The following is an 11,999-nucleotide window of genomic DNA, read 5'->3' as shown; positions in this document are numbered from 1 at the left end:
AATCAATGGATTCAGTCAGGCTCATGTCTGCATCTGCTGCAAATTTGCAAATATATCATGCTGACATGGACCAGTATCTCTAGCTTTTCCAGTTCCTCTTCAGAATTAGAATGGTGCATTGGCTACTCTGATTTGCTGTTGTTGTTTTTGTTTTAAGTTTTTTACCATACTTGAAAAACAAAGGTAGATGTAAGTAAAAACTGTTTTTGTATTAAATTGTATATTTTACTGGATTACTGGCATTTCCCAACTAATGATGACTGTAAAACAGAAATATACCACTTAAGAGGCTCTTTAGGTCTCATAATGCAATACAATGCAATATATCTCTTAAAAAATGACAATATGTTTCTGTTTAAACTTTGGAATAAGTTTTACTCAGTGGATGATATAAACCACAACAAAACAAATCAACGGGATGTTTTGAGCACATGTTATAAACATATAAACAACAACAAAAAATCAACGTGATGGTTTGATCGCGTATTATTGCCCTCAGCTCACACTGCTCCATGTAGGTAGAATGCCAGGAACTTCTTGAACGTGTCAGGGTGGTACCCAGCCAGGCCAGCAGGCACCTTAAGAAAGACAGGAAGATACATTACAAAAATTGTGGTTGCCATTTTCAGCACTGTCTCTGATTTCACATTCCCATGGATTATTATAAAACCTCTATAGCCACTGACTGCACTGAAATTGGCACAGGGACATCGGCTGCAATGTGCATTGGAAGCAGCCAAGGCTACATGATGTTTTCTGAGATGTGAATGGTATGGTAGATCAATAGTGTCAAAGACTAGTTCTACCTTTATAGTAGTTAACAAAGCACACCAAGAGCTGGACAAACCAGGTCCTCTGTCACTACACCAGAGGGGCATACTAGAAACACAGTTACTGGCTTACCAAGGTAACTTCAGGAGTAACTACTGATCTCCGAATAACACGTCTCTTTAGACACAATAGCTGCACAGTGCAGTGTTCTCTTAGAGATCAGTGATTACTCCCTGGGTGATGCCTTCTACTACTAACCCGGGTTAGCCATTTACCTCACTTCATAGTGCAGCCATTATGTTGTTGTTTGCATAGCATCTCAATATCCACTTTGTCTAAACTTCTAAATGGACAAACTTGCAACGGGACATCTGTGATGGCTGGATATAGCAGCCCACGCCATATAGAGGTTTTCAGTAGCATGGCACTTGACTCCTTACCTGTACAACCTTCTTTTTGATGAGTGGCCGGACCTTAGCAAAGTCATAGAGTGGCTGCTCCTCCATCCACACCAAGTTCTTTACTCCATTGTCGGTGGTCAGATCTGTGGTGTTCAACTGGAACACCACGAACTGGAAGAGACGGCCGTTGGTGGCGACACTCTGCAGCACCACTGGCTTCTCTAGGACCTGTGGTTCTGGCTGTAAACGGAAAACATCAAGAACATCACTCTCCTAAGTCTCATCCAAGCCAGCGTGCTGTCACCACAGCCTATTGATACTCTGTTGAGTACCAACACAGGCAGCTCAAATTTGTCAGATGTTGACCAACGGCCAGTTATAAGGCCAACACAGTAATTAGACACCCCCTTCTGGCCAGAGTACTAAAACAAAAACAAACAGATCAGTGCAGTGTGTCCACAAAAACTGGATACCTTACCCCGTACAGGGCTCTGGCACGAGCAAGCACGTTTCCAAAGGCAAACATGACCATCTTCGCCCGCAGCTGCTCAAGGAAGCCGTCCTTCAGGTGAGTGAAGAAGAGCGTGTGAGCATGCGGATAAGCGTAATCTTCTCGGAACCCTAAAGGGGGCGAACAAGGGCACACCAAGCAAACTAAGCATCTATGTGGAACTCTTTAATAACAAATATCTGTGATAACAAGCCTGGTCATGAGAATTCACTTTATTTTTTTAGATATCTTTTTTTTTTTTAGATATCTGAAATTACAATTGAAGTGAAAAATCTGACTGACAATTTGGTCTGCCGTGAAAACACACCCTTTTTGACATTATTTTATCGTCAAGGGATAAGCAAGATGTTTACCGGTGTCTGTCTTCACGTCGTAGACATTGATGTTCTGCAGGTCAATTGTGGGCGCGATGGGGTAGAAGGTCTCCAAAACACTGTCGGCTGTGCTCAGCACCTCCTCCTGGTCAGCCATGGCAGGCAAGGGGGACATGCTGTTGAGCAGCATCCCATTCTTCCCTCTCACCTGGATGAGGTTCTCACCTGCCGTACACATGTCGGACACAGTTATTAATGCCCACATCTCACACTGCCTTTACCAAACACATGTTATTTAAGTGAGGTGGCCACAGGGAAGAGGATATTTAAAAAATATATATACAAATTATAACATTAGCAAATTCCTAACCTCTGAACAATTTCTCCTCAATAAGAAGCAAGTTTCAGCATTCAATAAATGTTTTTATCCAAAGAGGCCTACAAATCATACGTGGCTTATAACAAAACTAGCATAGCACTGTTAATCATTAAAGTCCAAGAGAAGCCATCCACAGCCTAGTGAGACATAACCAATCCCAGATTGGCTTAGACAGCTAAACAGGGCCTACCTCTGTGCCACGAGGCTGCCAGGCTATAGTCCCGAGACAGCAGCCTCTCTCCCAAAGCAGGGTGTTCGAATTGCTGAAGGCCGCACAGGTACAGCAGGCTGTTTAGGAGTGTGGGACTATGGACACAAGACAACACAGTCTAAATCAATCCACCAAGTCAGAGCAGCTAAACAAACTCTATAAATTATAATGTTACAACAAAACAAAAACAGACAAAGGGTCTCTTTTAGTCTTGGAGGTAAAAAAGGGGGAAAGCCTGTCACAGCCAGCTTAACTACATTTTCATTAGCCTATAACGGTTCAATTGCCTTGAGTGCATCTGTTAAATTGGATCTGGCTCAAAAGGAATCAAGATTGAAGCTGCTTCCAAGGTTCTCTGGTTGACGAAGCCAGACACCTGGTACTCTGGCAACCTAGCACAGGCCTACAGGGCCTATTGCTGAACTGTAACCACTTAACAGGGAGCAATCGCAGATCACTTCCATTCAATTATAGCGTGGCCTTTAGACGTGCATCCCGGTGGTCGAGGCGCTGTGCTGGGAATCAAACACTAGAGGACAGCGGTGGAGAGCAGATAAAAGGCGGCTCTGTGTGGTGGAAAGGGCAGCTTTTCTGAGGGCAGATGAGAGATGTATCAAAGCCGCGGTGACTCTTGGCTCAGGCACTGTAGGGCTCCCTGGGGCCAGATTAATTAATAAGGGCTTTACTGAGATGATGAAGCCCACCCCCTCCACCTGCCCCCCAGCAGGCAGGATGGCTGTCCTGTCCATAACAACACTCATTAAAAATCCAGCATCACCAACCAGCCCCTGTCCACCCCTCCTCATATCTGTCCCACATTGTAATATTGTTACTAATGTAATTACATTTATTATAATATGGTGACAACATAGTGATACTATTCCGTTTCTTTATTTTCCTTTTTAAAAATGTAAGCTCAGGCAAAAGATTCTAACCATACACCAGCGCCACCGGAGATGGAGAGGCCAAGTCAGAACTTTTTCAAATACACATTTCCTGTTTATTGATTAGCTCATGTGTGTATTGCTGTAATGTTACACATATTGTGAAGAGAAAGGATACCTGCACACACTACACACTTGTTTTTTTTTTATCAGGTATTCTACCACGTCTAATGTTTGCTCTTAAACCACAGGCCAAATCTTTTTTCTAATAGCAGGAGGAATAGTGTAGTTACCCTCGCCCCCTGTAGGAGGCAGAAGGTATTTGGACTCTGATATACACTATTGCCAAAAGTATTTACCCTGGAAATCCAGAGTTCTCACGAGAGCACAATGGAATTGTCTCTGCGAGACACTCTGGCAATGAGCAATGATGCATGTTACTTTTACCCTGATATCCCGGGGGAACCAGCTAAACTAAAAGACAGCGCTGCAATGTTGGAGGACAGTATACATTGGTCGTAGTGTTATTCGATTGCATCGAAGTCCAAAATCATTCAGAGTAAACATGGTCTAGTGTTATCCAAATGCGTGTAGTGAGATTTTTAAATGCATGCTTGTTGCCGCCCCTCAAGTTGGGCCATTACATTGTTCGTGGCCAGACCCTTAATCTTTCTAGATTAGCAGGGTCTGGATTTTCCAGGCTAAAAAGTATTGGGTCACCTGCCTTGATTCACATATGAAAGTGACATCCCATTCTTAATCCATAGGGTTTAATATGACGTTGGTCCACCCTTTGCAGCTATAGCAGCTTCAACTCTTCTGGGAAGGCTTTCCACAAGGAGTGTGTTTATGGGAATTTTTGACCATTCTTCCAGAAGCGCATTTGTGAGGTCCCACACTGATGTTAGACGAGAAGGCCAGTCAAGTTCATCCACATCAAACTCTTTCGTACTTGTCTGACTGCATTGTGCCAGGTGTAAAGTTTGGTGGAGGGGGGGTTATGGTGTGGGGTTGTTTTTCAGGAGCTGGGCTTGGCCCCTTAGTTCCAGTGAAAGGAACTCTGAACGCTTCAGCATACCAAGAGATCTTGGACAATTCCATGCTCCCAACTCTGTGGGAACAGTTTGGGGATGGCCCCCTCCTGTTCCAACATGACAGTGCACCAGTGCACAAAGCAAGGTCCATAAAGACATGGATGGCAGAGTTTGGTGTGGATGAACTTGACTGGCCTGCACAGAGTCCTGACCTCAACCCTATACAGCACCTTTGGGATGAATTAGAGCGGAGACTGAGAGCTAGGCCTTCTCGTCCAACATCAGTGTGTGACCTCACAAATGCGCTTCTGGAAGAATGGTCAGAAATGTCCCTTCCCAAAAGTGTTGAAGCCGTTATAGCTGCAAAGGGTGGACCAACATCATATTAAACCCTATGGATTAAGAATGGGATGTCAAGGCAGGTGACCCAATACTTTTGGCAATATAGTGTAATACGTCATTAAATCAATCAGTCAATCTCTCTCTCTCTCTCTCATATTCTGGGTGAGACTCCTGTATGCTAAAGCTGTATGTATGGTTATGGTTGGTGAGGGTCTGAGCACACCCATTCAGGTTGGGAGGGGTATTAGACAGGGTTGCCCTCTCTCAGGGTTGTTATACTCTATATCAATTGAGCCTTTGCTATGTCTACTTAGACAAAGGTTGGGGGGTTTTAGGACTGGGATGTTGGAAGAGCCTGTGAAGCTCTCAGTATATGCAGATAATGTGACTATTATGGTTTGCAATAATGACGATGTGAGCTCTGTTCGTCAGGCATTGGCAGTGTTTGAGAGGGCATCTTCTGCTAAGGTAAATTGGACTAAAAGCAAAGCCTTGTGGTGTGGGAGAGAGTGTGATGCTCCAAAGCTCCCCTGTAATTTAAAATGGGATCGAAAGGGGTTAAAATTTCTGGGTGTGTTTTAAGGGGACATTGTTTTTCAACAGAAAAATTGGGAGGGGTTAGTTAAGAAATTGTGTGCTCAGTTGTCTAGATGGAAATGGTTGCTACCTCAGCTGTCATATAGGGGGTTCTGGTCCTGAATAACCTCATTGCCTCGGCCTGGAGGTCAGCTGGGCACAGACTGCTTGTGCTTTGTTGAGGCAAGCCGGTGGCTTGGGGGGACTTAGGGGGACTCAGGAGGACTTTCAGGGCTGACCCCTTTTTACCAGTCAGTCCTACGGGCTTGGAAAATTTTAAGCACTCAGGGAAGTACCCAGTATGTGGGTGGGAGAGGAACCCCTTTTCCACAATGCAGCCAGTGGTGGCAATGCAGTCCCCCTCTTTGAGAGCTGGTTTTCTTCGGGCTGGCATCATGAAGCTTAAGGATTTAGTGCTGGCGGACTCCTGGAGTCGAGGTGGTGGGGTTTTTTGGGGCCGGGTTCTTCTCCGAAAGGCAGCTGGCAGTCTATGTACAAGTGTCCCATTCAAAAAAGAACTGGTGATCTCCAGTGGAGAATTGTACATGGTGCAATAGCTACAAACAGGCACAGAGCACACTTAGAACGAGGGGTAGGGGAAGGGTGCGTTTTCTGTGGGGAGAATAAAGCTTTGACAAATTTGTTTGTAGAATGCCCTAGGCTGAGGGGGTTGTTTGATTTAGTGAAGGAGTGGTGTGGAAGATTGGGGGAGTTTTTTTGTGGGGTTTGTTTATTTTTGGTCCCAAATATTCTGTGGCTAGGAAGGCTCATGTGGTTCTTCTGAATTTTCTTTTTGGACAGGCTAAGATGGCTGTGTGGCTCTCCCGGAGGAACAGGGTGGAGGGGACAGGCTTAACAGAGCTGGTGCCTTTGTTGAAACTATCCTTGGCCACAAGGCTGAGGATTGAGCACAAGCATTATCAGTTAATTGGTGATCTTGAGTCTTTCAATGGAACATGGGTTGAGGGTTGTATTTGTGCACTGGATGAAGAAGGGGAATTCTTGTTCAAGTTTTGAGCCGTATAAGGGGTGACTGATAGCTAGGTTCGTCTGTCTGATAGATAGATAGATAGATAAGATAGATAAGATAGATAGATAGATAGATACTATCCCAAGGGGAAATTCAAAGGACTGTCTGGTTGATTGTGATCATATCTCACTCCTGAGCATGATCACCTGGATCTGGAACAGGACAGCACTTGTTGATAACATTAATGTAACGTCTAGATCTTGCCCTTCCACAAAGAATATCACATGTGGTCATTAGATTATCTGTGACCATTTTATAATTAAACTTACCAGAACCTCTCTCTCGGAGGTCGGGTCTCTGTGGTGTCCCAGAAACGGGCATGTTTGATAGCATTCTGTACTCGTTCATCCTGATTCTCGATCTGACATGCTGGATCATCAGCCAGTGCCATGATCTGAGCAGGTATTCCTTTGATTAGCTTGGATTTAGTCAGCCAGAGGGTCTGTTTCACACCTGAAATAAACAAATAAAAAGCAATAAAAAGCATAACATCTGCATCTCTTTACCTACCCACATGATGATGAGCATCCATAATTAATGGCACTTGGCAGACTGAGTTACTGAAACGTGTACCAGACACTTAGAAATTTCCATTCCACTCCATTATAGTAGACAGAATACCAGGGCAAAATGATTCTATATCATGACAGCTATGTTTATGTCATGTCCACTTTTGTGTCAGCTATGGATGGAGCAAAAGTTAGGTAATATTGTACTGTTAGGTAATATAAGGCTGCTTGCTGATTTGACTGTTTTGACGACATGAATCTGAGCAATAGGCTAGTAAATAAGAACATCTAACAACATGAATCACCACCACAATATAATCACAGACACGCAAACACCGGGGAAATAACGTTTATTCTGATGTCAAGTTAGACACGTTAATAGCCTATTTAATGGGAAAAGAAACTATTTAAATTACCTTCCATTAGACTCGTCCTTTGATGGAACACGTAACAGGATTTATCCTTATACAGTGCCATTTCCTCAGGTTTTGGTGACTTATAATGGAAAGGGTCCTTAAAATCAGGCTTCCAAGCTGGAAAAATGGGTTTTGCCAACCCAGGAACGAAATGCATTCTCTCGGCATATGAGATATTTTCAAGACCACTTATTTCTACGACTTCCCTGGGTTTCTTCCTTGGAAGAGCTTTTCCGCAGACAGATGAGCTGGTAGAAAGGAGACGATTGCCATGTCGACCCGAACGAAGCATCAACAGACATGATCCACTCTCATTTGAAACACATAGATGTTTCAACCCAGTGGTTATCGCACTGCAACGATGCACTGGCGTCTTCAGCATTTTACATAAATTGTACTATCCTTTTCAAACAAACAAATCTTAGCTCACGTTTCTGTCACTAGACGTGACATTACCCCATCATGCGCGCAGACATTTTGGCTACGCATGCGTAGTTGTTGCTTAGCTTTTTAACCAACCAACACATGGACATTTCGACTAAAGGTGCCATCTACTGGTCATAGTTATAGTAAGGCCCAGAGCCATAGAGAGAAAGAGTTGCGACACTCTTTGATGTCACCGCCAGTGCAGTCACGTGGTTCGTGTAAACCGCTATAGTTCCAAAACATACGCTGGCTGTCATGTTCTTCTATGGGACAGACAGCAGCGATTGCGTTATTTAACGGTAAATATATATATATAAACATACACCCTACTACTTTTTCAGCTGTTATTGCATGATTACATATTTGTTAATGTCAGTTTTGCATTTTGAGAGGCAGGGTGACAATGAAAAAGCTGTATATTACTTAGATACGTTTTACATTTTTGGAGGGAAAAGCTTATGTTCATGTTCGCATGGACAGACGTACAGGCTAGAACGGCTCTAACTTAAGTTTTCTTTTCCATATCATTCATGTGATGACAGATGTCTCATGATTTTCATTTTATCGCAACTGGGCTGTATTATTGATTACCGTGATTTTGCTTATAAATTCCGATTCAGCCATTAGCTTACCTTCGTGGTAGCGTTAGGTCTGCCGTGGTCCATTCAGCATTCGCCTAGCAGCTAGCTCACTTCTGATAAGTGTCACCCCCAGACCACAACGTGAAACATGATCATGTTAAGACTAAGAATATGTTTGGGTCTATAGGTAAGTGCAGAGCTATTAAGATTTTTCTCTACGGCTCTGGGTTAATGCACAGAGTAAGAGAAAGGTTAGCTGCAGAGAGAGTGATAGAGAACAGTGACAGGTGACACTCCCATTGGACTCCGTTGTACCTTTTTGCTTTTTTGAGAAAGAACAGTCCATTCAGCATTTACACCCACTTCTTCTGATGAGGCAGGAGTTGACCACACAACCATGATAATTTTAATACTAAGCCATGCACAAAGAATCAAATATATTAAAGAATAACAACTCATTAAGCTTGGATGAATGAATCAAATATTGTTTAATAAAAAATACTGAGTGAGACAACAAGATGTGTGTGTGTGTGTAAATGTGTGTATCTAACTGGAAAAACAAGAACAAAGTGAAGGAACAGGGAGGAATATTATAAGTGATTAATACATTAAAAAAAATCCTCCACATACATCAGGCTTCAGAGTGCATCAGGGCTGAAAGGAAGGACAACATTCATAATAAAGGTACCTGGCATAAGATAAAAATGAACAGTGTGGAACCAAAAAAATGGGAACAAGCATGAACAAGGAACAAGCATGAATAATATCAACAAACATACGTACAGTGGCCACAACAACGATACTGGTGGTCCAGCAAGATCTGCTGAGACGGGCACAAATATATTCTAACAAGCCAGTTCACTCAGGACTGCCAATTGCATACATCAGACTCACACCTGTGGAGTTCCACTATGCACTATGGCCAGTCACTGTAGGGCAGTTCCTCTCGACAACGCATACTAACATCCTCTTCATCTGTGTCCTGGACACTAAAAAGCAGATGAAGCGAAATAGGGCGACAATAGATTCAACAATGGACACAGCAGGTAACACTATATATAGGGCAAACCATTCACAACATATTATAACGTCGCAAATATACTATACTTTACCACACTTATAATAGCCCTGAGCAAATTCAAAAGTGGTTGAGGAGAGAGAGGGAGGGAGGATCCTTGGATGTATTCGGCCTCTCCATTCCCGGCACACCGTCAGCAGTCGCCACCAGCAGCCACTACCTGCAGACACCACCAGCAGCCATGGCCAGCACCAGCCACCATTACCGGCACCAGCAGCAGCAGCCGCCACCAGCAGCAGCCGCCGCCACCACCAGCAGCAGCAGCCGCCACCACCAGCAGCCGCCAGCAGTAGCAGCTACCAGCAGCGGCCGCCACCTGCAGCAACAGCCACCATTACCTGCAGCCGCCACCATTACCAGCAGCAGCCGCCATCACCATCCTTCGCCAACACCAGCCAGCTCAAGCAGTCATCGCCTCCAGCAGCAGCCGCCTGCAGCAGTGTTTGGGAAACAAATTAGTCACACTACTGTCTGAGTAATAAACATTTTAAAGCTCATTATGGCTTATGATAATTTTTTGTGTAAAATAATTTGTATTCCTACATGCAATCCAACAGCCCTTTCAAGGGTGTAATTAAACAAACCTTATTTCTACTAGCATCAGATACACAGTACTCAGCTGACTAGCTAACACCGCCAGGTTCAGCAGATACAACCTAAAAAAAAACGTCCTTAATCAACCTTAATGATCCTAGTAATCTAACATCAATAATTTACTAAATAAAATATGTCAGAGATTCACTACTGAACGTAATTTTTGGTGTAGCGATACCTTCTTCACAGCTCGCAAAATCGAGATAACTAAGTAGCAGGCAATGACTGAAAATCGGTTGTCTACCAAGTTAAGAAAATATATATAAATTGCACTGTGCACATACAAATAAATATAAGCATATGCACCATAAAGGGCCTATTTATATAATATACAGAGTTGACAATTCAAAAGAGGTAGCTATTTAATGAATTTACGCCTGGATATAACATTAACGTTACCACAGAGGGCGAAGTCAAGCTAACAAACTAGCAGGCAATCGGTGGTCTACCAAGATAAAACATATATATAATTACGCTGTGTACATACAAATAAAGATCAGTATATGCATCATAAAGGGCCTCTGATAAAATATAAACAGTTGACAGTTCAAAAGAGGTAGCTATTTAATCAATTTACCCCTGGATATAACATTACCTTCACAGAAGGCAAGTCAAGCTAACAAACTAGCAGGCAATCGGTCGTCTACCAAGATAAAAAATATATATATAATTACGCTGTGTACATACAACAAAAGATCAGTATATGCATCATAAAGGGCCTATGCTACAATATAGACACTTCACAATTCAAAACAGGTAGCTATTTAATCAACTTACCTCAGAAGTTACTCGACAGTCAGCAATGGAAGTGAATGATGTCCAACGCCATAGAATGGCTTTTTGGAACTACGTGAGGCTGCATACCCAGGAAGTAGGCGGCAAAAGGCGTACAACGGAGTCCAATGGGAGTGTCGCAACTCTTTCTCTCTATGGCTCTGGTAAGGCCTAACGGTGTGTTTCCACACAGCGAAACACCTCGCGATTTTCGGCCAGCGAAATTTCGCCTCGGGGGCGTGACGGCGAATCCGCTAACCTTTTGACTGCAGGGTCTAGCCAGTGGTGGCAAGCGAGCTAATTAGGCTAATCAGCTAATTCAAACGTTTAAGTACTTAATGAAGATATCCAGGGGTCTTTATGCCTCGACTAAGTTTATGTTGCCTATAAACAACAATTCATGTTCATAGAAACAACAAGGTCAATAAGACATGATATATTTCATACCTGTGTTGCAGCATGTAGCCTAGCTGTCTAGCTAGGTTTACAATGCAATCCAATGTCCTAAAATACTAGCATTTCGCCTGTCAGCTAGCTAAAAAGATCGAGTGCTTAAACTAACATATATAGTGGTCTATTTACTGGTGTATGTGCTCTGACTAAGTTCGTGTGGCATATAAACCACAATTCGTGTTGATACAAGTGCCAATGTTCGTGTAGAAACATTTTAATCACATACAAATGTGTGTTACAGCTCAGGTAGTCTCCGCCATCTTGGTCAGACTTTTTTGTAACTCCCGCCTCCAAACACAAAGACGCGTACCTGATTGGTTCTCGATTGGTCCTCATTTAAATAAAGTTAAACTTTGGCCAACTTTGTTTCGCCTGCCTCGGCGATTCGCTTTCATTTCGCCCAACTAGGGTGAATTTCGTCTCCATTCAACCTCAATGAGAGCGACGCGAAATTTCGTTGTGTGGAAACACACCGTAAGGAAAACAGTGGTAAACTGATGCAAGTGAGCTTAATCCCCTAAATGCATACATTAGCATGTCATTTTATCCCATTCATCCTGTTGAGTTTATAAAATGGCAATAGAATACAAGGACAATGCATTTGAACCTTTAAAAACGTTTAGAGCAGGCTTTCCCATGGCCTATTTCATGTTTGGTTTTGCAGGGGACAATTCATGTGTAAATCAAATTTGATATTGAGCTCTAAAATGTGGGT

At 43.1% G+C, this 11,999-nt stretch overlaps 1 protein-coding gene and 1 long non-coding RNA gene across 2 annotated transcripts; both read right to left on the bottom strand.

The window, feature by feature from the left end:
• Window positions 1-348: 348 nt before the first annotated feature.
• Window positions 349-7,851, bottom strand: mrpl37 (mitochondrial ribosomal protein L37). The gene is made up of 7 exons (XM_076293975.1): window positions 7,379-7,851; window positions 6,723-6,906; window positions 2,567-2,682; window positions 2,037-2,222; window positions 1,651-1,793; window positions 1,212-1,412; window positions 349-578 (listed from the first exon to the last, which is right to left on the bottom strand). The coding sequence occupies exons 1-7, from the start codon at window positions 7,758-7,760 to the stop codon at window positions 501-503; spliced, it is 1,290 nt and encodes a 429-aa protein (XP_076150090.1). The 5' UTR covers window positions 7,761-7,851; the 3' UTR covers window positions 349-500.
• Window positions 7,852-8,854: 1,003 nt separating this feature from the next.
• On the bottom strand, window positions 8,855-11,003 carry LOC143133972 (uncharacterized). Its single transcript, XR_012988575.1, has 2 exons — window positions 10,835-11,003; window positions 8,855-10,700 (listed from the first exon to the last, which is right to left on the bottom strand). It is a non-coding gene; the product is annotated as an uncharacterized LOC143133972 (long non-coding RNA).
• Between the last annotated feature and the right edge of the window lie 996 nt (window positions 11,004-11,999).

Source organism: Alosa pseudoharengus, unplaced genomic scaffold, assembly GCF_046254945.1.
Source record: "Alosa pseudoharengus isolate Yale_2024_CS ecotype anadromous, Long Island Sound unplaced genomic scaffold, YU_APseudo_1.1 YU_APseudo_1.1_scf_2, whole genome shotgun sequence".
NCBI classification, from domain to species: Eukaryota; Metazoa; Chordata; class Actinopteri; order Clupeiformes; family Clupeidae; genus Alosa; species Alosa pseudoharengus.
The sequence above is the reverse complement of the archived record's forward strand: the minus strand, read 5'-3'. Positions and strand labels throughout refer to the sequence as shown.